This window comes from Microcaecilia unicolor, chromosome 6, assembly GCF_901765095.1.
Source record: "Microcaecilia unicolor chromosome 6, aMicUni1.1, whole genome shotgun sequence".
NCBI classification, from domain to species: Eukaryota; Metazoa; Chordata; class Amphibia; order Gymnophiona; family Siphonopidae; genus Microcaecilia; species Microcaecilia unicolor.
This window is the reverse complement of record NC_044036.1, coordinates 292586633-292612948: the sequence shown is the minus strand read 5'-3', so window position 1 is coordinate 292612948 and position 26316 is coordinate 292586633. Positions and strand designations below refer to the sequence as shown.

Genomic DNA, 26316 nt, shown 5'->3' with positions numbered 1-26316 from the left:
ATTTTCATGTCTGTGATTTGCATTACTATTTTTCAACTGATAGTGGTCTTGATGGTGATGAAACAGAATTCCAGAGTGCCCAAGTTTTTCAGCCATTTGAAAGAACTTGGATTGATGGGGATCAGTGCTTTACTGCAGCCCTGGCCAGATACACATCTACTGTATGTCTTCCTTCCTTGGCCCATAGTATGCCATGTGTTGAAAAGGAATGCATTGCACCTGGGTCAAATAATTCTTGTAGAACCGGATTGGCTGCAGAGGCCATGGTACACGGACCCAATTCAACTGCTGGATGGGGATCCTGTCCGTCTTCTGCAGGTACACAACTTACTGAACCGAGGTCCGGGGCTCATGGAGGATCCGTGCCCCCTTTGGTGTTGCTGTTTGGCTATTGAAAGGGCTTAGTTGGGACGAAAAGGTTATTCTGGTTAGGTCACTGCTATCTTGCTTCAGGCTCGGAAATGCTGTACATCCATGGCATATGCGAGGGTGTGGAGGACATTCAAGGGCTGGTGTTCTGAGCATGGGCTTTCTTCCTTCTTTGCTAAGATTGTACACATTCTAGTGTTTCTCCAGGCAGGCTTTCAGAAAAGTTTGGCATTGGCTTCTCTAAAAGTTCAGGCGGTTTTGACCTGTTTCAGGGGCCGACTACAGAAGCCCTCTTTTATGTCTCACCCAGATATAATTTGATTCTTATGAGGAGCAAGCCACTTGCTGCACCCCTTTCATACGCCATATCCAGAGTGGAACCTTAATTTATTCCTTCGGGCTCTGCAGATGGCTCCTTTTGAGCCACTATTGAAGGCCTCCTTGAAGATGATCTTGGTGGCTGTTACATCAGCACTTAGGGCTCTGTCGTCAGGATCCTTTTTTCTGCTTTTGGAGGCAAGGGGTCTTCTTCCTTTATTCTGAAAGTGCTATCAGCATTTCATCTCAACCAATCTGTGAAGCTTCCATCCTTTCACAAGAGTCTCTGTATTCTTCCTTGAAGATGTTCGTAGAGACCTCGTTAGATATCTGGAAGACACGAGTGAGTTTAGCAAATCAGACAGACTGTTTGTACTTTTTGGTAAGCAGAGGCTTGGCCTCATGGCTTCCAATCCCATATTTATTAGATGGCCGAAGGAGACTATCACATCAACTTATTTGCTTGTGGGGGAGCAGGCTCATCAGGTCTTGCAGGTGCATTCTATGAGGCATTTAGTGACGTCCTGCGCGGAGACTATCCTGTTGTGTCCGGCAGATATTTGCAAGGCGGTAACTTAGTCGAATCTGCGTGCCTTTGTTAAGCACTACATTGCAGTTCATTCAGAAGCTAGTTTTGGGGCTTCAGTTCTCAGGGCGGTAGCTCCAGCGTCTCACCCACTCTAGGGATTGCTTTTGAACATCCCATAGTTTTGGAATAGTGGGAAGCTACATAACTGAAGGAGAAATTAGGTGTTTTTTCTTTCCATTAGTCCTTCCCACTATTCCAGGGGCCCACCAGAGGCTTCTGAGATGTTTAGTTGGTGCAATGTAATGGACCAAATAATGACTGTCACCTTGCATGATGCTTCCTGCATATCTCTTTTATTTATTGCATTTATTTATTTTATTGCATTTCTATCCCACATTTTCCCACCTATTTGCGGGCTCAGTGTGGCTTACAATACATTGTAAATAATGGAAATACGATTTGTTACAATTCAGTTATGGATTACATTATGAGAATTTAAGCGAAAGCAGAGTGAAGGTATCGTTAGGGAATAGGACAAGGAAAGGAACAATGGAAAGAGACAAAGGGAAATTAATAGGGTAATAGAACCTTAGCAAATGAACATTCGGTATAACATTTTTTGTGAGTGAAGGTTTAAGTGTGATAAAATTACGGGGGATGAGAGTTCAGAAAAGAATGTATTGGTGTATTTCTGGAACAGTGAGTGTGGACTTCATGTGTATTGATCCTTACAGTAAATTTTATTGAAGAGATGAGTCTTCAGTAATTTGCAGAAGTTGGTTAGTTCGTGGATTGTTTTCAAGTTGCGCGGTAGTATATTCCAGAATTGCGTGCTTATGTAAGAAAAGGTTGATGCGTGCAGCGCCTTGTATTTTATGCCTTTGCAATTAGGGAAGTGGAGGTTAAAGAAAGTTCGAGATGATCTTTTAGCGTTCCTGGTTGGTAGGTCTATTAAGTCAGACATGTAGGCTGGAGCTTCACCGTGAATAATTTTGTGGACTAATGTGCATACTTTAAAAGTAATTCATTCCTTAAGTGGGAGCCAGTGTAGCTTCTCTCGTAAGGGTTTTGCACTTTCGTATTTTGGTTTTCCGAAGATGAGTCTGGCTACTGTGTTCTGGGCTGTTTGAAGTCTCCTCAGTATTTGCTCTTTACAGCCTGCGTATAGTGAATTGCAGTAATCCAGATGGCTGAGTACGAGGGATTGCACTAGGATGCGAAAGACGGATCTTGGGAAGAATGGTCTTATTCTTTTCAGTTTCCACATGCAGTAGAACATCTTTTTGGTTGTGTTGTTTGCATGGGTTTTGAGTGTTAGGTGGCGATCGATAGTGACTCCAAGGATTTTTAAAGTTTCTGAGATTGGAAGGTTTAGTTTTGGTGTGTTTAAGGTGGTAAATTCATTCGTGTTGTATTAGGCATTGAGTTTTTTCCGCGTTTAGTTTCAGTCGAAATGCATCTGCCCAGGTGTTCATGATGTGTAGACTTTGGTTGATTTCGTTGGATATTTCTTTGATATCTTGTTTGAAAGGGATGTATATTGTTACATCGTCGGCATATATATATGGGTTGAGGTTATGATTTGATAGGAGTTTTGCCAATGGGATCATCATTATGTTGAAAATGGTTGGTGAGAGGGGTGATCCTTGCGGTACTCCACATTAGGTGTCCATGAAGTGGACGTATTTGAGTTTGATGTGACTTAATATGAATGCAGGGTTAGGAACCCCTTGAACCAGTTTAGGACATTTCCTCCGATGCCAAAGTATTCAAGTATGTGCAATAGAATTCCATGGTCGACCATATCAAAGGCACTTGACATGTCGAATTGTAGGAGAAGTATGTTGTTGCCGGTTGCGATTATTTGTTTGAATTTAGTCATTAGGGTAATTAGTACTGTTTCTGTGCTGTGGTTCGATCGGAATCCTGATTGGGCATCATGCAGTATATGAGAATAGTTTGTAAGTTGTTTTGTTACCATCCCTTCGGTTATTTTGGTTATTAGTGGTATGGATGCTACTGGTTATTTCGCTTGCGCTTTTCTTGGTATCTTTGGGTATTGGGGTGAGTAAGATTTTTCCTTTGGGAAGAGTCCGTTTTGTAGCATGAAGTTTACGTGGTTCGTTAGGTCTATTACAAATTGTCGAGGAGCTGATTTCATGAGGTTGTTTGGGCATTTGTCTAGTTTGCAGTAGGATTTAGCAAATCGTTTAAGTGTTTCAGAGATGAGGTCTTCTGATAATAATTCGAATTCGGTCCAGGTTCTGTCTGCTGGGTACATTCCGTCTTCTGGGTCTAGACAGTCTAGAAGTGTGGCGTATTCAATAGTGCTGGCGGGTATTTTAAGTCGTAGTTGTATAATTTTCTCCTTAAAGTATTTCGCAAGGTTGTCGACATCTGGTATGTCTTTGCTGTTGTTTGTAGCTGGTGAGGTGTCTAGCAATTTATTCACAAGGTAGAAGAGTTTGTGTGTGTCTTTGTAGTTTGGTCCTATCATTGTTTTGTAATGTAGTCTTTTAGTCTGTTTTATGGTGTATTTGTATTTCCTCCGAAGTAGTTTCCAGGCATTTAGTGTTTGTTCGTCTTTCTTTTTGTTCCATGCGCGTTCTAATTTCCTGACTTGTGTTTTAAGTTTTTTCAGCTCTTCGGTGAACCATGGATTTGATTTTTTCCTATGTGATGTTCTGGTTTGGATTGGGGCGATTTTGTCTAATGTTGTTGTGCATATATCATCCCATTCTTGGAGGAATTGGATGGTGTCAGCATTTGTTAACCATTCGTTCTGGTAGATCTGTTGCCAGAATGTTGTGGGGTCTATTTTTCCTCTCGTGGTGTATGTTGTTCATTCATGTTTGTTGATTGTGTTTGTGTGTTTTTCGCCAGTTGAGGGAGACATATGCTTTATGGTGGTCTGACCATAGTGTAGGTGTCCATCTTGTGTCAGTAAGTAGTTTGTTTGAGTCTGGGTCAAATTTGTGTGTAAGGATGTCTAGTGTATGTCCTTTTGTGTGTGTTGGTTGCGTGTTAGGTGCGTGCAGATCCCAAAGTTTTAAGAATTCTTTGCATTCTCGTGTGCCTGTAGAGGTGTCGTCTTCAAGGTGTAGGTTGATGTCTCCTATGATGAGACTTGTTCTCTACAAGTTGTCCAGAGATGAGGTCCATACATGTTTGCTCATCTGGTTAGGTTAACGAGTCGTTTAAAGTTGTTTTGTTTGTTCTGAGTTTCTCCTTATTGCTTGTTCCATGTAAATACTGAGGAGCTGGGCTGAATGCCAAGAGAAATTTGTCTTAGCTCAGTTTTCAGTTCCACCTGATGGTTGATGGACACAACTATCCCACAGGTTCTGGAATGGTGGGAAGGACTAATAGAAAATGATCAGGTAAGACCTAATTTCTCCTTGCTTGCTATCTCCTTGGCTTGAACCATTTCTGAACTACAGATCTTGTTGCATAGGGATCCCTTCTTTTGCTTTACAGAGGCAGGAGTTTTTAAATAGCTTCCTCATTCCATCTGAGTCAAGTACTAGTACTTTCTTCATTCTACAGGGAGGAGTACAAAAAGCAATTTCATTCGCTACATTTGTTGGATATCTGTCATGTTTTTCTCAGATACCTAGAATGAGTTTCGGAGATTGGACAAGTTCTGTTTGGAGGTACAAGAAGGAGGAAAGCAGCTTATAAAGCCACTATTGCCTGCTGGCTTTAAAGAAATGATTTCTTCAGCTTCAGCCAACTCAAGGGTTAAAAGCACATTCCACCAGGGGGTTGGCAGCCTCTTTGGCAAAGTCCCATGTGGTGACTCCAACGGACATTTGCAAGGTTGCAATTTGGTCATTTCTTCATGTTTTTGCAAAGTATTAAAGGATGGACGTTACAGCATGAGCAGAGGCTTCTGTTGGAACCAAAGTTATTCAGGCAGGGGTTGTGGAATCCCACCTTTCTTAAAGGCTGCTTTGCTACATCCCAGAGGTTCTGGACTGGTCTTGTAAAGATGTTTAACAAGCAAGACAATTTCACCTTCCTAATTTTCTTTCCTTTCCTTTAGCCCTACCAGACCAGTCGAAAGGCCCGCCCAATTGCATCAGCTTAAGGAGAGTGCTGACTTATGGTTTTCACTGTTGTTGCATTAAAATGCTTAGTTTTCTTCTCCGTGTTTTTAAAATTTGTGTTTTCTAGGACCATTGTTTGACAAAAGATTATTATGTAGATAGATAAACTATCAATTTTAAAATAATGGCAAATAGAAAAGCCTTTTCTCCATTGTTTTGTTATTTAAAATACTGAAGACCTAAGGCTGCATGATGGCCTTATGGGGCAGAACCCACAAGTCTTTAGTCTCCGTCTCTGCTGGTTGACAGAAACAATCTACAGGTTCTGGAGAGGTCTGGTAGGAGTAAAGGAAAGAAAATTAACAGGTAAGACATAAGTTTTCCATAGATTGTAACTGGGTTGAGGCATGAAACCAGGCAGATCTCAAGGAGACTGGTCAAAACGGGCCACTGCAACATTTGACCTATAAGAACAAAGATTATATAGGTCCTAGCAGGTAGTTAATGCTTGCTTTGGTTTATATGCTGTAAATACAATATAAAACAAATATGTAAACTTGCATATACAATTTGTGTACAGAACATGGAGTTCTGTTTGTTTTATGTGTTGTAAGATTGGTCTAGTTTAAAAGATTTGTATCTCTTCTCAGTAGACAGGAGGGAGGGGATGCATGATTCTCCTGAAGGCAGAGCCTGGAGGAGACATCTCCAGTCAGTTTTCAGCAGCCAGCTTCTGCCACAGTACAGGAGTTTGTATCTTTACAGCTGTATGGAATGAAGTCACGTAAATGGTTTTATTTAACAAGTTAAACCAATCCTGAACAGAGAGAAAAGTACAACAAAAGCAAGCAGAATGCCCAAGCAGTCCTTAGGCTGGCAGTACAGGTCACATAGATGGGTCCTGATAACTGGGCTGTATATTTTGTTGGCAAACCCAGTATGCATCCTGCTGTGGAAAAAGTCAATCACATAACCATTGGCTGAGCTGCTTGGAATAGATTAAAAAGTGAAATAGATGGCAAGATTAATTCGTATTTATTGTAAAATGTGCAACAGCTTTTCCAAGGAGTTATTTAATATAAAGCTGGGTGTGAAAACTGAATGCAGCCTCTTGGCTCTAATGGGCAGCTGCTGCTGACTCTCCTCCTCCTTTCCTGTAGCCTATTGAGAAGCTGGTGGCTCTCCTAAACACTCTTGATTGTTGGATTGATGAGACCCCTCCAGAAGAACAGCCATCTCGCTTTGGAAACAAGGCGTTCAGGACCTGGTATAACAAGCTTGATCAGGTGAGGACATGGCATGAAGAATAATTAAGTGCAGGGGGATTTTTGGTTCACATTGTTTGTTAGCAGCCACATTAAGAGGAGAACTTGGACTCCAACATCTGCCAGTCTATAGGACTGAATGATTCAGGAGATTTCAGTTGGAGATTTTTAGGTTTGGGTTAGGGGAAGTAGCTGATGATACTGCTCTTTCAGCACCTTCAAAGATGATTCTGGTGGTCCCCAGAAGATTGCATAGAGAGATCTGAGCTGATATTCCTTCACTGCTTGTTATGTACATGCAAATGTTCCCCATACAGGCTGTCTGGTATCATCCCCCTTTTAGTTCGTGTAAGTGTTGAAGGAGTAGTATATGTTCCTGTCTTCAGACTACATGAGCAGGGTGAGGGACAGTACTGTAACATAAAATGTGCCATGGTAGGACAGTAGAATCCAGCATCTTCTCTTCAACAATGGCCAATCTGGTCACTATGAAGATTCATGGGGTATTCATTCCATGCATCCTACTCCAAGCAGTGGCTTTCTAAAGTCTACTTGGCTAATATTATTATTATTAGCATTTGTATAGCGCTACCAGACGCACGCAGCGCTGAACACCTGATACAAAGAGACAGTCTCTGCTCAAATGAGCTTACAATCTAAGTAATACAGACAAACAAGACAGTTATGGGTGAGGGAAGTAATGGGTGGGAAGGGACAAGGGGAGGGCAATTGTGGCTAGGAGCTAAAAGCAGCAGTGAAAAGGTGGGTTTTCAGCATAGATTTGAAAACAGGGTAGAGATGGAGCTAGACGTATAGGTCCAGGAAGTCTATTCCAGGCATAAGGTGCCGCGAGAGAAAAGGAGCGAAGCCTAGAGTTAGCAGTGGAGGAGAAGGAGGACGACGAGAGATTTGTCAAGCGAGCGGAGTTCACGGGGAGGAATGTAGGGAGAGATGAGAGCGGAGAGGTAATGGGGGGCTGCAGAGTGGATGCATTTAAAGGTCAGTACGAGAAGTTTAAACTGAATGCGGAAGCGGACAGGGAGCCAGTGAAGTGACTTGAGGAGCGGGCTAGTATGGGTATAACGATTCTGGCTAATAATTATTTATGGACTTTTCCTTCAGGAAGTTGACAACCCCTTTTAAACTCTGTTGTGCTATGTGGCTGGACCACATTCTCTGGCAACAAATTCCACAGCTTGATTGTTTTGGAAAAAATAAATTTTCTGATTTGCTTCATGGAGTGCTCTTCTCTGTACTTTTTTCTAGTTCTGCTTTATTTTTATTTATTTACTTATAAGATTATCTCAGAGGTCATTATTAACTGGACAGTTGGCCCATGTTCACATTGTCAGAATATATACAGATAATGTCTGGGTAATAGCTGTTTATCTCTCTAGAGTTACCTGACTATCTTTTACTGGGTACTGCTTAATATTGGTGATCAGCTGACACAATGATACTGTGCCCCTGAGAATGCCCCCAGCACTGCCTTTTTATAGTTGGGTAAATTTTGTCTGCATAAAAGTTAGTTGCTCAGCAGGGAGGGATTGGGTATGTAAAATCATGAATATTTGACTAACTCCCCAAATTTAGCTGGACACACCTTTTGAAAATTGACGACTTACCCTGTATGTGTGGGTAGGGATGGATTCTGGGAGCAGCACCTACCATTTGATCTTGACACCAGGAATGGGATCTGGGAGTAGTACCTACTTGATAGGGCAGGATGAAGTCTTTATGCTAACCCCTGTGAATTTTGATGTAGGAAGCAGAAAATCTTGTAGCCACAGTGATCCCTCATCAGCTGTGTGCTGCAGCTCCAGAGGTAGCAGTGTACCTTAAAGAATCTGTGGGAAACCCAACGCGCATCGACTATGGCACAGGTATGGTAAGAAGTTCATGTATGCACCATCAGTATCTGCAGTCATACTCTCCTGTCTTCCCATTCATCCACATAATCCATGGGCATTTGTGCACCTGCACTCATCACATCACCATGAACATCTGTGCACTTGTGTTCCTCTATATATGTGTAATTTATGCATATATACTTGTATGTGTATGTACATATATAGTGGTGTATGTGTATAGATAGAGGGAATGGAGGAGTACCTGGAATGGTTAGAGCAGTAGCCTGAGAACCTAGGGAACTGGGTTTGATTCCCACTGTAGCTCCTTGTGACTAGGCAAGTCACTTTAACTCTTCATTGTCCCAGGTACAAAATAGGCACCTATATATAATGTGTAAACTGCTTTGATTGGAACTACAGAAAGGTGGTATATCAAATCCCATCCCCTATCCCTATCCCCTGTGTCCATCTTGAAAATCAGGACACCTGCTTTCCCCATGCCAAGGAAAAGTAAACATCTATATATATAAAAGGCACCACCAACGTTCTAATGGAGCCTCACTTCTGTTTTGCATGGTGGTGTAGATATCCGGTTTCACGAATCACAGCCACATCCACACTAGAGGGGCAGGAGTAAGGAGTTTCCCTACTCCTCCCCCAGCCTACAAAGCAACCCTCACTGCCCCCCCCCCCCCCCCCCCCCAAATGAAACACCGCGAACCCAAGCCCCTACCCCTAAGAGTAGCCTAGTGGTTAGTGCAGTGGACTTCGGTCATGGGGAACTGAGATCGAGTCCCGCTGCAGCTCCTTGTGACTCTGGGTAAAGTCACTTAACCCTCCATTGCCCCAGGTAAATCGCTTTGGATGTAGTTGCAAAAATTGTAGAAAAGCGGTATATCGAGTCCCATTCCCTCGCCCCATTACACAACCCCCTACCCCAAATACCCCCTTCGCAGCATCACACAAGCCCCTCCCCCTGCCACAGCAACAAATCCCCTAGGAGCGCCTACAGAGACGACAGTCCCCCTACACCCCCTCTCCCAAGTCGCCGCTGCTCCCCCCTCTCCCTCCGCCCAGCAACTTTCCCTCTAGTCCCGCCCACACACCCACCCAACAGACCTGCCGTGCCGCTCCAATCTCTGCCCGAAGCTGCAGTACGGGACCAACAAAAACATCAGCTTCGTGTAAACAGCTCTGCAGCTGCTCCTCTCGCCTTGCGTCGCTCCTACAGGGTCCTTCTCCAGGGGCACTGACGTCCAGGTGCGAGGACCGGCTGCACAGCCAACTGCCAGACTTGATGGCCTCCTGCGGTGCCTCGCCTGCTTCGTTCAAACACCTGGTGCTGATTTTGTACTGCCGCGCCGCCTCTGTGGATGGAGAGAGTTGCTCGCTGCACGGAGAGGGGGGAGCAGCGGCGGCGACTTGGTGAGGGCGAGGAGGACAGTGGCAGCGCAGACATCGGGGGGGGGGGGGGGAGTGGTGCTAGCGCCCGTTTCATTCCTCTCTCAAACGGGCCTTTCACACTAGTAGAGTATAATGAAACTGCCTGTCTGAACTTAACCCTGTTTCAGAGGTTACTTCTTTCTCCTGCTGCTAAAAGTAATTCTCCGAGGACAAGCAGGCTGCTTGTTCTCACTGATGGGTGACGTCCACGGCAGCCCCTCCAATCGGAAACTTCACTAGCAAAGTCCTTTGCTAGCCCTCGCGCGCCCGCGCGCACCGCGCATGCGCGGCCGTCTTCCCGCCCGAAACCGGCTCGAGCCGGCCAGTCTTCTTTTGTCCGCACTCGGTACGGTCGTGTTTTCGCCGTGTCGAGCCCCGGAAAGTCGACCTCGCGCGTCCAATTTGTTTTGAACGTGTTTTTTTTCCTTCGGGAAAGCTTTGTCCTAGTCGGGAAGTGCTCCGGAAACCCCCCGCCGGGTTTCGTGTAAATCCTCCCCGTACTTCCAGCTTTTTTGCCCCGGTAAGTTTTCTTTCGTCGTCGGGGTAGGCCTCTTTTCGGCCTCGGTCGAGATTTTTTCTCCCTCTAAATTTGGTGCTTCAAATTTCGCCATTTCGGCTTTTGATTTCGCCGGCGTGATTTTTCCGCCCATGACATCGAAGCCTTCCAGCGGCTTCAAGAAGTGCACCCAGTGCGCCCGGGTTATCTCGCTCACTGATCGACACTCGTCGTGTCTTCAGTGTCTGGGGGCCGAGCACCGCCCTCAGAACTGCAGTCTGTGTTCCCTGCTTCAAAGGCGGACTCAGGTAGCGAGACTAGCCCAGTGGAACGTGTTGTTCTCGGGCTCTTCGTCGGCATCGGCACCGGGATCTTCGAGTGCATCGACGTCGTCAGCGTCCAGACCATCTTCCTCGGCCGCCCCTGCATCGAGTGCATCGAGGCATCGGGCCTCTGCATCGGCGCCGAGACATCGGATAGCTGCATCGACGTCGGTGGTACCAGGACCTCGTCTGCTGATGTCGTCGGACGGTGGTGCATCGGGTGGAGTGCAGGTGAGGGCTGTCCATTCCCCCGCTGGTGGCGGTGAGCCCTCGGGTGGGTCTCCTCCTACCCTGAGGGCTCCTGCGGTACAGCCCCCCCGAGATCGACCTTCTTCAGTCTCGGCCCCGAGGAAGCGACGGATGGATTCGACGTCCTCCTCGTCGGTGCCGGGGAGCTCTGGTGACATGCTTCGGAAGAAATCGAAGAAGCATCGACACCGGTCTCCTCCCCGTGTCGGCACCGAGAGCTCTGGGTCGCCGAGGGATTCGGCACCCAGCAGGCATCGGCACCGAGAGGACCGCTCACCCTCTGTTCAGGAGGTGTCGATGCGCTCCGCTCTGGACAGCCCGGAACAGCCTCCACGCCCGGAACAGGTACTGACGTCGACGCCTGCATCGACCTCTCAGCCTTTCTCTGCAGCCGCTCTAAACGAGAGCCTCCGGGCCGTTCTCCCAGAGATTCTGGGAGAGCTGTTGCGCCCTACCCCTCCGGTACCGGCGGTGCTTGCGCCACCGGTACCGTCGAGCGTGGCGCCGGCTGGCCCATCGCCCAGGTTGAGGTCCCCGACGTCGGTACCGCGTGCGGTACCGACCGCGGCCACCTCCCAGGAAGGCTCCCCGACTACGTCGGCGGAGGGAGCTTCGCCGATGCGGGCGAGGGAGTCTACCTCTCGACGCCCCCATCGTGGACGGGGTTCCACGGAGTCGAGCAGGGCGAGGTTGCAGACACAGGTCCGTGAACTTGTGTCTGACACCGAGGGTGAGGCCTCGTGGGAGGAAGAGGAAGATCCCAGATATTTCTCTGACGAGGAGTCTGAGGGTCTTCCGTCTGATCCCACTCCCTCTCCTGAGAGACAGCTTTCTCCTCCCGAGAGTCTGTCTTTTGCCTCCTTTGTCCGGGAGATGTCTACGGCCATCCCCTTCCCGGTGGTTGTGGAGGACGAGCCCAGGGCTGAAATGTTTGAGCTCCTGGACTATCCTTCTCCACCTAAGGAAGCGTCCACTGTTCCCTTGCACCATGTCCTGAAGAAGACATTGCTTGCGAACTGGACCAAGCCATTAACTAATCCCCACATTCCCAAGAAGATCGAGTCCCAGTACCGGATCCATGGGGACCCAGAGCTGATGCGCACTCAGTTGCCTCATGACTCTGGAGTTGTGGATTTGGCCCTAAAGAAGGCTAAGAGTTCTAGGGAACATGCTTCGGCGCCCCCGGGCAAGGACGCTAGAACCTTAGACTCCTTTGGGAGGAAGGCCTACCATTCCTCTATGCTCGTGTCCAAGATCCAGTCTTACCAGCTCTACACGAGCATACACATGCGGAATAATGTGCGGCAGTTGGCGGGCTTGGTTGATGCTCTTCCCCCTGAGCAAGCCAAGCCTTTTCAGGAGGTGGTCAGGCAGCTGAAGGCGTGCAGAAAATTCCTGGCCAGAGGAGTTTATGACACTTTTGATGTTGCGTCCAGGGCCGCTGCTCAAGGTGTGGTGATGCGCAGGCTCTCATGGCTGCGTGCCGCCGACCTGGAGAATAGAATCCAGCAGCGGATTGCGGACTCGCCTTGCCGTGCGGATAACATTTTTGGCGAAAAAGTCGAGCAGGTGGTAGAGTCTCTCCACCAGCGGGACACCGCATTCGACAAGTTCGCCCGCCGGCAGCCTTCAGCTTCTACCTCTACAGGTAGACGATTTTTCGGGGGAAGGAAGACTGTTCCCTATACTTCTGGCAAGCGTAGGTACAATCCTCCTTCCCGACAGCCTGCGGCCCAGGCTAAGCCCCAGCGCGCTCGCTCTCGTCAGCAGCGTGCGAATCAGCAAGGCCCCGCGGCTCCCCAGCAAAAGCAAGGGGCGAGCTTTTGACTGGCTCCAGCAGAGCATAGCCGACATCCAAGTGTCAGTGCCGGGCGACCTGCCTGTCGGAGGGAGGTTGAAAGCTTTTCACCAAAGGTGGCCTCTCATAACCTCCGATCAGTGGGTTCTCCAAATAGTCCGGCAAGGATACACCCTCAATTTGGCCTCACAACCTCCAAATTGTCCACCGGGAGCTCAGTCCTACAGCTTCCAGCACAAGCAGGTACTTGCAGAGGAACTCTCCGCCCTTCTCAGCGCCAATGCGGTCGAGCCCGTGCCATCCGGGCAAGAAGGGCTGGGGTTCTATTCCAGGTACTTCCTTGTGGAAAAGAAAACAGGGGGGATGCGTCCCATCCTAGACCTAAGGGCCCTGAACAAATATCTCGTAAAAGAAAAGTTCAGGATGCTTTCCCTGGGCACCCTTCTCCCCATGATTCAGCAAAACGATTGGCTATGCTCTCTGGACTTGAAGGATGCCTACACACACATCCCGATACTGCCAGCTCACAGACAGTATCTGCGATTTCAGCTGGGCGCACGCCACTTCCAGTACTGTGTGCTACCCTTTGGGCTCGCCTCTGCGCCCAGGGTGTTCACAAAGTGCCTAGCTGTGGTAGCAGCGGCGCTTCGCAGGCTGGGGGTGCACGTGTTCCCATATCTCGACGATTGGCTGGTGAAGAACACATCCGAGGCAGGAGCCCTGCAGTCCATGCAGATGACTATTCGCCTCCTGGAGCTACTGGGGTTTGTGATAAATTACCCAAAGTCCCATCTTCTCCCAGTGCAGAAACTCGAATTCATCGGAGCCCTGCTGGATTCTCGGACGGCTCGCGCCTATCTCCCAGAGGCGAGGGCCAACAACTTGTTGTCCCTCGTCTCGCGGGTGCGAGCGTCCCAGCAGATCACAGCTCGGCAGATGTTGAGATTGCTGGGCCACATGGCTTCCACAGTTCATGTGACTCCCATGGCCCGCCTTCACATGAGATCTGCTCAATGGACCCTAGCCTCCCAGTGGTATCAGGCCGCCGGGGGTCTAGAGGACGTGATCCACCTGTCCACGAGTTTTCTCGAATCCCTGTATTGGTGGACGATTTGCTCCAATTTGACTCTGGGACGTCCCTTCCAAATTCCTCAGCCTCAAAAAGTGCTGACCACGGATGCGTCTCTCCTGGGATGGGGAGCTCATGTCGATGGGCTTCACACCCAAGGAAGGTGGTCCCTCCAAGAAAGCGATCTACAGATCAATCTTCTGGAGTTGCGAGCGATCTGGAACGCTCTGAAGGCTTTCAGAGATCGGCTGTCCCACCAAATTATCCAAATTCAGACAGACAATCAGGTTGCCATGTACTATGTCAACAAGCAGGGGGGCACCGGATCTCGCCCCCTGTGTCAGGAAGCCGTCAGCATGTGGCTCTGGGCTCGCCGTCAAGGCATGGTGCTCCAAGCCACATATCTGGCAGGCGTAAACAACAGTCTGGCCGACAGGTTGAGCAGGATTATGCAACCTCACGAGTGGTCGCTCAATTCCCGTGTGGTGCGACAGATCTTTCAGGCGTGGGGCACCCCCCTGGTGGATCTCTTCGCATCTCAAGTGAACCACAAGGTCCCTCAGTTCTGTTCCAGGCTTCAGGCCCACGGCAGACTGGCGTCGGATGCCTTCCTCCTGGATTGGGGGGAAGGTCTGCTGTATGCTTATCCTCCCATTCCTCTGGTGGGGAAGACTTTGTTGAAACTCAAGCAAGACCGAGGCACCATGATTCTGATTGCTCCCTTTTGGCCGCGTCAGATCTGGTTCCCTCTTCTTCTGGAGTTATCCTCCGAAGAACCGTGGAGATTGGAGTGTTTTCCGACCCTCATCACGCAGGACGAAGGGGCTCTTCTGCATCCCAACCTCCAGTCCCTGGCTCTCACGGCCTGGATGTTGAGGGCGTAGACTTTGCCTCTTTGGGTCTGCCAGAGGGTGTCTCCCGCATCTTGCTTGCTTCCAGGAAAGACTCCACTAAGAGAAGTTACTTCTTTCATTGGAGGAGGTTTGCCGTCTGGTGTGACAGCAAGGCCCTAGATCCTCGCTCTTGTCCTACACAGACCCTGCTTGAATACCTTCTCCACTTGTCTGAGTCTGGTCTGAAGACCAACTCCGTAAGGGTTCACCTTAGTGCAATCAGTGCATACCATTACCAAGTGGAAGGTAAGCCGATCTCAGGACAGCCTTTAGTTGTTCGCTTCATGAGAGGTTTGCTTTTGTCAAAGCCCCCTGTCAAGCCTCCTACAGTGTCATGGGATCTCAATGTCGTTCTCACCCAGCTGATGAAACCTCCTTTCGAGCCACTGAATTCCTGCCATCCGAAGTACTTGACCTGGAAGGTCATTTTCTTGGTGGCAGTTACCTCGGCTCGTAGAGTCAGTGAGCTTCAGGCCCTGGTAGCCCAGGCCCCTTACACCAAATTTCATCACAACAGAGTAGTCCTCCGCACTCACCCTAAGTTTCTGCCAAAGGTTGTGTCGGAGTTCCATCTGAACCAGTCAATTGTCTTGCCAACATTCTTTCCCCGTCCTCATTCCTGCCCTGCTGAACGTCAGCTGCACACATTGGACTGCAAGAGAGCATTGGCCTTCTATCTGGAGCGGACACAGCCCCACAGACAGTCCGCCCAATTGTTTGTTTCTTTTGATCCCAACAAGAGGGGAGTGGCTGTAGGGAAACGCACCATATCCAATTGGCTAGCAGATTGCATTTCCTTCACTTACGCCCAGGCTGGGCTGGCTCTTGAGGGTCATGTCACGGCTCATAATGTTAGAGCCATGGCAGCGTCGGTAGCCCACTTGAAGTCAGCCACCATGGAGGAAATTTGCAAAGCTGCGACGTGGTCATCTGTCCACACATTCACATCTCATTACTGCCTGCAGCAGGATACCCGACGTGACAGTCGGTTCGGGCAGTCAGTTCTTCAGAACCTGTTTGGGCTTTAGGATCCAACTCCACCCCCCGAGGGCCCTGTTTGTTCTGTTCCAGGCTACACTCTCAGTTAGTTGGTAAATTTTTTAGGTCAATCTCAGTTATGTCCTCGCCGTTGCGAGGCCCAATTGACCAATGTTGTTGTTTTGAGTGAGCCTGGGGGCTAGGGATACCCCATCAGTGAGAACAAGCAGCCTGCTTGTCCTCGGAGAAAGCGAATGCTACATACCTGTAGAAGGTATTCTCCGAGGACAGCAGGCTGATTGTTCTCACAAACCCGCCCGCCTCCCCTTTGGAGTTGTGTCTTCCCTTGAAGTGTATTGTCTTGCTACATACTGGACTGGCCGGCTCGAGCCGGTTTCGGGCGGGAAGACGGCCGCGCATGCGCGGTGCGCGCGGGCGCGCGAGGGCTAGCAAAGGACTTTGCTAGTGAAGTTTCCGATTGGAGGGGCTGCCGTGGACGTCACCCATCAGTGAGAACAATCAGCCTGCTGTCCTCGGAGAATACCTTCTACAGGTATGTAGCATTCGCTTTATGGTGTTAGTTTATGGGCATGCCTTTAACTGTGCATAGAGTTGGTGGTTTTCATACAGGCAGTTTACTCCAGCAAATGGGGAGTTGCGCTTTTAACATATAGCATTACAATTGTATGTTCGTAGAGGTCAATATTCAGCCATGACACATTACTACTACTACTTATCATTTCTAAAGCGCTACTAGATGTACACAGCGCTTGTACACTTGAACATGAAGAGACAGTCCCTGCTCGACAGAGCTTACAATTTAATTAGGACAGACAAACAAGAGATAAGGGAATATTAAAGTGAGGATGATAAAATAAGGGTTCTGAACAAGTGAATAAGGGTTAGGAGTTAAAAGCAGCATCAAAAAGGTGGGCTTTTAGCTTAGATTTGAAGACGGCCAGAGATGGAGCTTGAGGTACCAGCTCAGGAAGTCTATTCCAGGCTTATGGTGCAGCAAGATAAAAGGAACGGAGTCTGGAGTTAGCAGTGGAGGAGAAGGGTGCAAATAAGAGAGATTTACCCAGTGAACGGAGTTCCCGGGGAGGAATGTAGGGAGAGATGAGAGTGGAGAGGTACTGAGGAGCTGCAGAGTGAATGCACTTATAGGTCAATAAGAGGAGTTTGAACTGTATGCGGAAACGGATAGGAAGCCAGTGAAGTGACTTCAGGAGAGGGCTAATATGAGCATAACGACACTGGCGGAATATTTGTCGTGCAGCAGAATTTTGAACAGATTGAAGAGGAGAGAGATGGCTTAAGTGGGAGACCTGTGAGAAGCAAGTTGCAATAGTCTAAGGGAGAGGTGATAAGAGTGTGGATGAAGGTTCTGGTAGTGTGCTCAGAAAGGAAAGGTCGAATTTTGGTGATATTATAGAGAAAGAAATGACAGGTTTTAGCAGTCTGCTGAATATGTGCAGAGAAGGAGAGGGAGGAGTTGAAGATGACCCCAAGGTTACAAGCTGATGAGACAGGAAGGATGAGAGTATTATCCACAGAAATAGAGAATGGGGGAGGAGGAGATGTTGGTTTAGGGGGAAAGATTAGAAGCTCAGTCTTGGTCATGTTTAGTTTCAGATGGCGATGAGACATCCAGGCTGAGATTTCTGGTGTGGAGAGGTAGATCTGGGAGTCATCAGTGTAAAGATGATACTGAAAACCATGGGATGAGATCAGAGTACCAAGGGAAGAAGTATAGATGGAGAAAAGAAGAGGTCCCAGGACAGATCCCTGAGGTACACCAACTGACAGTGGAATAGAAGTAGAGGAGAATCCACTAGAATATACACTAAAGGTACGCTGGGAGAGATAAGAAGGAACCCGGAAAGAACAGAGCCCTGAAATCCAAATGAGGACAGCGTATCAAGGAGTAGGCTGTAATCAACAGTGTCAAAAGCAGCAGATCGAGAAGGATGAGGATAGAATAGAGACCTTTGGATCTGGCCAGGAACAGATCATTAGAGACTTTAGCAAGCGCTGTTTCAGTTGAATGAAGGGGGCGAAAGCCAGATTGAAGTGACACATCCATGCAAAGTTACCTGGTTAACCTTAGATCAGGTAATTTTCTGACCAACCTTAACATCTCATTAAAGTTAACCAGCTGTCTGGTTAAAGTTTTACCATGCTCCTGACACACCATATTGAACAAAAATGTAAAGTGGTCTGTAGGACATGAAATTTCAAAATGCGAGGTTAGGTTACCCAGGCAAATCTTTTGAATGTTGGTTTCATGCTTCTAGTTTTCTTTTTCCTCTTTAATCCTTTTCACCTATCATTACCTTAATATAACCAAATATTGGGGTGTCTGCTCATCCTTGGGAGGGGGGGAGATTTAATAATTTTCAGTATTTGCCTTTCTGGAACCAAGCAAGGTGGCTCACGAGGTTATACAGAATAACAAAGTACCTGGCAAGAGAGAAAGTGAGGTTGCTTACCTGTAACGGGTTGTCCACGGACAGTAGGATAAGCCAGTCATACACATAGGTTACATTACCATCTGATGGCACTAGTTTGGTTTGATGTACAAGAGCCCAGAAATGTGTGTGTGTGTTTTGTTTGTTTTTTAACTGTTAGCTTTATTGAAATACCAAGCAATAACAAAATCACATTAAGTACACTTCAATCCATGTGGTAAAACAAATATACATTTTTTTCTAAATTAGTGTTGTAATTTATTCACAGGATTGTGTGGGGGAAAACAAAACTCATAAATGTTTAAAAGGTTTTTTGGGCACATGTGACATCCCTCTCCTTGTGGTATTTGCCATCCTTGCCAGCCTGGTCAATAACTGGCAAGTAAGTTTGGTTTCAACTGATGGGGATGAGGAAGATGGACTGTGTGAATGGCTTACCCAGTTAAGCAGCCTCACTTTCTCTTTAGACAAGCCAGATAAGGTGGCCACACATACATGACTACCAAGCTAAGGGTGCAAGAGCTGGTATGGTTCATGTAGTAATCCTTAACATAAGAATAGCCATATTGGGTCAAACCAGTGGTCCATCTGGCCCAGAATCCTGGTTCCAGCAGTGGCCAATTCAAATCACAATTACTTGATAGAATCCCAAATAGTAGAAAGATTCATTCTACCGATCCCAGGGACAAGCAGTGGCTTTCCCCATGTCTATCTCAATAGCAGTCTATGAACTTTTCCTCCAGGAACTTGTCCAAACCTTTTTTTTTTTTTTTTTTTTAACCCCAAATACACTAATATAATACAGTGGTGGAAATAAGTATTTGATCCCTTGCTGATTTTGTAAGTTTGCCCACTGACAAAGACATGAGCAGCCCATAATTGAAGGGTAGGTTATTGGGAACAGTGAGAGATAGCACATCACAAATTAAATCCGGAAAATCACATTGTGGAAAGTATATGAATTTATTTGCATTCTGCAGAGGGAAATAAGTATTTAATCCCTCTGGCAAACAAGACCTAATACTTGGTGGCAAAACCCTTGTTGGCAAGCACAGCGGTCAGACGTCTTCTGTAGTTGATGATGAGGTTTGCACACATGTCAGGAGGAATTTTGGTCCACTCCTCTTTGCAGATCATCTCTAAATCATTAAGAGTTCTGGGCTGTCGCTTGGCAACTCGCAGCTTCAGCTCCCTCCATAAGTTTTCAATGGGATTAAGGTCTGGTGACTGGCTAGGCCACTCCATGACCCTAATGTGCTTCTTCCTGAGCCACTCCTTTGTTGCCTTGGCTGTATGTTTTGGGTCATTGTCGTGCTGGAAGACCCAGCCACGACCCATTTTTAAGGCCCTGGCGGAGGGAAGGAGGTTGTCACTCAGAATTGTACGGTACATGGCCCCATCCATTCTCCCATTGATGCGGTGAAGTAGTCCTGTGCCCTTAGCAGAGAAACACCCCCAAAACATAACATTTCCACCTCCATGCTTGACAGTGGGGACGGTGTTCTTTGGGTCATAGGCAGCATTTCTCTTCCTCCAAACACGGCGAGTTGAGTTCATGCCAAAGAGCTCAATTTTTGTCTCATCTGACCACAGCACCTTCTCCCAATCACTCTCGGCATCATCCAGGTGTTCACTGGCAAACTTCAGACGGGCCGTCACATGTGCCTTCCGGAGCAGGGGGACCTTGCGGGCACTGCAGGATTGCAATCCGTTATGTCGTAATGTGTTACCAATGGTTTTCGTGGTGACAGTGGTCCCAGCTGCCTTGAGATCATTGACAAGTTCCCCCCTTGTAGTTGTAGGCTGATTTCTAACCTTCCTCATGATCAAGGATACCCCACGAGGTGAGATTTTGCGTGGAGCCCCAGATCTTTGTCGATTGACAGTCATTTTGTACTTCTTCCATTTTCTTACTATGGCACCAACAGTTGTCTCCTTCTCGCCCAGCGTCTTACTGATGGTTTTGTAGCCCATTCCAGCCTTGTGCAGGTGTATGATCTTGTCCCTGACATCCTTAGACAGCTCCTTGCTCTTGGCCATTTTGTAGAGGTTAGAGTCTGACTGATTCACTGAGTCTGTGGACAGGTGTCTTTCATACAGGTGACCATTGCCGACAGCTGTCTGTCATGCAGGTAACGAGTTGATTTGGAGCATCTACCTGGTCTGTAGGGGCCAGATCTCTTACTGGTTGGTGGGGGATCAAATACTTATTTCCCTCTGCAGAATGCAAATAAATTCATATACTTTCCACAATGTGATTTTCCGGATTTAATTTGTGATGTGCTATCTCTCACTGTTACCAATAACCTACCCTTCAATTATGGGCTGCTCATGTCTTTGTCAGTGGGCAAACTTACAAAATCAGCAAGGGATCAAATACTTATTTCCACCACTGTATATACTGAGGTTTAGGAAAAGAGGATCCTCTTAGTTACAGGTAGACCAGTACAGTTGCCATAAGACATAAGCATCGCCACACTGGGACAGACCAAAGGTCCATCTAGCCCAGCACCCTGTCTCCGACAGTGGCCAATCCAGGTCACGATCACCCGACGAGATCCACAGAGCAAAGCATTTTGTACTGCTTGTCCCAGGAATAGTGGATTTTTCCCTGCGTTCCTTTAATAACATTCTATGGCCTTTTCCTTCAGGAAGCCGTCCAAACCTTTCTTAATCTCTGCTACGCTAACCGCCTTAACCACTTTCTCTGGCAACGAATTCCAGAGTCGTATTACGTGCTAAGTAAAGAAAATTTTTCTCTTATTTGTTTTAAACTTACTGCACTCCAGCTTCATCGCATGCCCCCTTGTCTTAGTATTTTTTGAAAGCGTAAACAGACGCTCCATATCTATCTTTTCCACTCCACTCATTTTATATACCTCTATCATATCACCTCTCAGCCGCCTTTTCTCCAAGCTGAAGAGCCCCAGCTACTTTAGCCTTTCCTCATAGGAAAGTCGTCCCATCCCCTTAATCATCTTTGTCGCCCTTCTCTGCACCTTTTCCAATTCCATTGTATCTTTTTTGAGGTGCGGCGACCAGAATTGAACACAATACTCTAGGTGCGGTCACACCATGGACTGATACAGTGACATTATAATATCCTCATTTTTGTTTTCCATCCCTTTCCTAATAATACCTAACATTCTATTTGCTTTCTTAGCCGCAGTAGCACACTGAGCAGAAGATTTCAATGTATCATCAATGATGACTCCCAGGTCCCTTTCTCGTTCCGTGACTCCTAACGCTGAACCTTGCATGATGTAGCTATAGTTCAGGTTCCTCTTTCCCACATGCATCACTTTGCACTTGCTCACATTGAACATCATCTGCCATTTAGACGTCCAGTCTCCATCATAAAACAAAAAAAAAAAACATAGGAAAATGGAAGTAAGATTTGGTTTGCTAGAGGTACTAAAAAGGGCTCTCCAGTAGTCTATTTCTTTGTGCTAGAATGAATGAGAGGACAGGAAAAAAATCAGGAGAATAATGGTTTGGTTAATGTGGGCAGACTGGATGGACCATGCAGGTCTTTATCTGCCATCATCTACTATGTTAATTTCAGGAAAGGGCTCTGATGGTATGCCTATTGAGTGTTCTTTTGGAGTTAGGGAGTGCAAGGAAGGAGAGTCTTCCCAGGGAAAAAAATATGGAAATAGTGGTTTTGTATGTCATTCTGAATTGCTTTGTTTGACAGATTCTAGGGTTTAGATAGGCTTCAGAGAGCATATGTTGCACTCTGATTTGTCATTGGTGCTGTGCCTATATGGTATATGTTTCAGATTGGCAAGAGATGGAAATGAAAGGCTGGAATCATGAGACAATATTTCAATGAGCCCAGGATAGTTTCTTGTGGGTTGATTCTGTACTGATTTGGGTTGAGGCCTCAAAACTGGTGGGTTAAATGTGAGAACCTCCACAGAACAGGGAAAAGGTCTTGATGTAAGAAAACTGGAGTATTGCTAGTCACGTTTGCACCTTTCTGAAGAGTGGTGGTTCTCTGAGGTTCCCTTCTTTCACTGAGAGGAATGGTCTTCACTGGGGAAGCTGTGTGTGATGTGAGCCATGGAGCTCCAAGGAGAGGAGTTTGATGCAATATGACTATTGCACCAGCTCTTGTGCTTGGCTTTGTCAGTGGAGCTGGCATCAGTTTAGTGGGCCATTTTAAATGCAGCATCAGCATGGGTGTCACTGGCAATGTGGAGAGAAGCGAGAACTACTATTATGGAGATGCTGAGGACTGAAGGAGCATTGGAATAGAGCTGACGTGCTGGAAGCTGGCAATCAGGAGACACTTTTGGATGGAGAATCCTTCTTCCACAATTTTGAGGAATTGCAGCAGAAAGCCAGACCTCTTCCAGGATGTTGCCTTTATTACGGTGGACCCACGGGAATATTTTGGTGTACCTACCACAGGCAGAGACATTGTAGAACGCAGACACATGTGGTGAAAGTCTAATATAAACACAACTAATACAAAAAATGGGTGTAGAAGACAATACAAAATCAATATCGCTAAACTACAAACTAGGCAACATTTACGTTTAGCAAAAGGAAAAAGCTTCAAAATTACAAAAGGCACAAAACTGTGCCTTAAAACATTCAAGGGGTGGTCTTTGTATTAATTTGGATGCCGTGCTGAAAGTTAATTCCATAAATTTCTGTTGAATTTGAGTAAACTTTGAAAACTGAGAGACTTTTGAGAACAGAAGGTTTTTTGCTGCTGATTGCATGATTTTTAGGTATGGTTTTGTGCCTTTTGTAATTCTAAGGATTTTTTCTTCTGCTAAATGTAAATGCAGCCTAGTATAATTCAAATGTCATTATTGCAGAGGTTATAGTTTAGCAATATTGAAAGTCTAATAAAGACATGTTTTTTAGAGCACTGCAAATCATTTTTTATTTTTTTATTTTATTTTTTGTGGTTGTCCTTATGTTTTAGCAAGGTCAGATTCTTGGACTTGAGGATTTTGAAGTAATACAAGAGTTTTGTGTGTGTATGAAAGAGAGGGAGCAGAAAATTTATCTGGTTGAAACAAACTGGCATCCATGTTGGCAAGGGTGACAGTTACCACTAGGAGGGGTGCCTTCACATATTCCCCCAAAACTACTTGTAAAGCAAATCTGAACTGATTCCATCAGATGGTGACATGACCTATATGTGGCTGCCTTTCTAGCTTGTCTGGAAGGAACATTCAAACAATTCATAGACTGCTAATTCTGGCAGCATCAGTTTTGTATAGACAGCTCAGCCTTTTACATGCTTTTCACATTTTCAGTGCTGTCTGTGGCTGTCACTGTCCCGCATTACACCCCTTCAGTATTCTTCTACAAAAGGTATTCAACTGATACGGAACCAAAGCTTTAATAAGAGTGAGGCCTTTTACTGTGGCTCAGGCTTGTGAGGTGAATAGCTGCAACCCAGTCTACATGCCACCATAAGAGGGAGACATTGCTACATGAGAACAGAGCTTGTCTGTCTTGTTAATTCAGATGTTTCTAAGAGACTCTTGGGGCTGGTATAGTTCACTAGGCAAGCGGGAAACGGACAGTTTACCTGATTGTCTATTGAAATGGTTAAATATCTGCTTTTTGTAGATGTTCTGCATCTTAAATTTTAATTTTCCAGATTTGTTGAAGAGGTTCAAAAAATCTTTTTTTTTTTTTTTCTTTTGAATCTGTCAGTGTTTCCTCTTGTTTCTTTTGGGCTTCCCAGCTCAGTCAGAATTGGGCTTTACCAAGCTATTGGCACCATGAGCCTCCATTTGCAAGTACACACATGTTCTGTATTTTATAAGCTGTTCCCATCCAGCCCAACCATTAGTGAGAGTCCTTCAACAGAAGCTACAGAGACCGTGACTCCCCTACAGAGCCCAGTGTGTGTTTACTCTGCATCTGGTCACTAGGTGTCATCATTTTACTGAATTGGTTTCTCCTCAAGTGGAGCTGAAACTAATCTGATGAATTGAGTTGTACCCTCATGGCAGCACATTGCATTGCCACTGAGCCATCAGGCTGCCTCTGACCCCATAGAATATAATAGTAAAAGCCCCTTCCATATCATCAAGCTGATCAATCCATAGACTGGTGGGTTGTGTCCATCTACCAGCAGGTGGAGATAGAGAGCAAACTTTTGCCTCCCTATATGTGGTCATGTGCTGCCGGAAACTCCTCCGTATGTTCTCTATCTCAGCAGGTGGTGGTCACACACAGCAGCAGCTCTGGCTAGGCCTCCAAGCCTAATTTTTAGGTTTTGTTGAGTGCCTGGGGTTGAGGGCTCTTTTGAGCAAGTGCAAACCTGGTGGTGCCAGGTCCCTCCTTTTCTCCCCCCTCCCGCTGGCTCCGTTAAAAAAAAAATTTTGAACGTCCTTAAAGGCGTTTATTTCGACGTTTATTTAAGCGTCTATTGCAGCTACTCACTGGGACACCAGGTCGTTACAACTCGGAGCGGACAGCAGGTAATTTTTACCTTTTTATAGCGGGCAGGGGGTTCCCCGATTCTTCTCCTCGTGGCATATGGCGTCGGAGGGCGAGGGCGCAAAGGGTCGCTCCCCGGGTCGCTTGAGCGCTTCTAGAGGGGATGCGGGGGTCTTAAAGCCTGATTCGCCCTTGTTGGGTGACAGTTTCGTGACCGATGAATGTCCCGGCCCTTCCTCCGGCGTGGCGGTTTTTCCCGCCATAAACGCCCATCCCCCGCTCCTCGCCTCCGCCATCTTGGCCGGCCACGCGGCTCGGACGGCTTCTTCTTGGGCCGCCCTTGAGGTTGGAGACATTAATGCCATGAACGCCCTTAATTTGGGCGACGGCACAGAAGCGGCTAAAGTTAAGAGCCGTTCTTCCCGCGCGGCTCCTTCGCGGAGTTTCGCGCCGGACGCCATTTTGGATGCGCAGCATGTCTCTCCCCCGCTATTGCGAGCGCCGGTTGAGGGTGCGTCTAGGGCTGTTGCCCAGGCTGCGGAAGTGCACAGTCGGGGGGGTTTCTCCCCCGAGTTTGTTTTGCTGCTGCATCAGGCCTTCCTCATGCACAACGCTGCCCCTGCTCCCTCGTCTGGTAAAGAGGTTGAGGTTCCCAGAGGTAAACGCCCTCGGGTTGATTCCCAGGCCTTGGAGGAATTTGTCTCCTCCGATGTAGATGAGGGCAGCGTGTCTGAGGTCTCCCAACGGTCCTTTGCGGATTCCTTGGAGGAGACGGATCCCCGCTCGGATGGAGCGGATGACCCCTCTGCAGCGCGGCTTTTTAGCCCAGAGGATTTGTCCAACCTGTTGTTACAGGCCATGGACACTTTGAAGATTTCCTCTCCGGAGGACGTCTCTCCCTCAGCCCCTGTTGGCTCTGCCATTATGCTGGTGACGAAGCACCCGCCTAGAACCTTCCACGTGCATGATGCCATGCACACCTTAATTTCGGCTCAATGGGATGTCCCAGAAGCGAGCCTTAAAGTGGCTAGGGCTATGTCCCGCCTCTATCCTTTGGCTGTGAGTGAACGTGAGGCCTACCTGTGGCCTACCGTGGATTCTTTAATCACTGCGGTGACTAAGAAAACGGCGTTGCCGGTGGAAGGTGGCACGGCCCTAAAGGACGCCCAAGACAGAAGATTGGAGGCGGCCTTAAGGTCGTCCTTTGAGGCGGCTGCTTTAAGTTTGCAGGCCTCAGTTTGCGGCTCCTATGTGGCCAGGGCGTGCCTGACTATGGTGCAGCGGGCTTCCCCCTCGGATCATTCCTTGAGGGCTGATTGGCCGGCCCTGGAATCGGGCTTAGCCTATTTGGCAGACTTGCTGTATGATGTCTTGAGGGCCTCAGCGAAAGGCATGGCTCAGACAATCTCTGCGCGGCGGTGGCTTTGGCTGAAACATTGGTCTGCTGACCATGCCTCTAAATCCCGCCTGGCTAGGTTGCCTTTTAAAGGCAAGCTGCTCTTTGGGGTCGAGCTGGACAAAATCGTGACCGATCTCGGCACGTCTAAGGGCAAGAAATTACCAGAGGTCAGGGCTCGGGCTAGTACTCGTCCCGGTACCTCCAGAGGACGGTTGCAGGAAGCCCGTCGGTACCGCCCGGGCAAGTCGGGTTCCTCTGCCCCCTCTTCCTTCAAGAGGAATTTCTCCCCCAAGCAGCATTCCTTTCGCAGAGACCGCCGTCCCGGAGGTGCTCCCTCCGGTCTTCCCCCAGGGTCTCGTACCCAATGACGGGGTCTTGGTCCACGCCCCAGTGCAGATTG

General features: G+C 47.5%; 1 protein-coding gene across 2 annotated transcripts in view; it reads left to right on the top strand.

Annotated features, from left to right (window-relative positions):
• PTPA (protein phosphatase 2 phosphatase activator) overlaps positions 1–26316 on the top strand; it is a 97867-nt gene that overhangs the window by 31287 nt on the left and 40264 nt on the right. For both annotated transcript variants that reach the window (XM_030207858.1, XM_030207859.1), the window contains exons 4-5: positions 6426–6551; positions 8296–8413. In XM_030207858.1, the coding sequence (XP_030063718.1) occupies positions 6426–6551; positions 8296–8413 (244 nt within the window). The remainder of the gene's footprint in view (positions 1–6425; positions 6552–8295; positions 8414–26316) is intronic.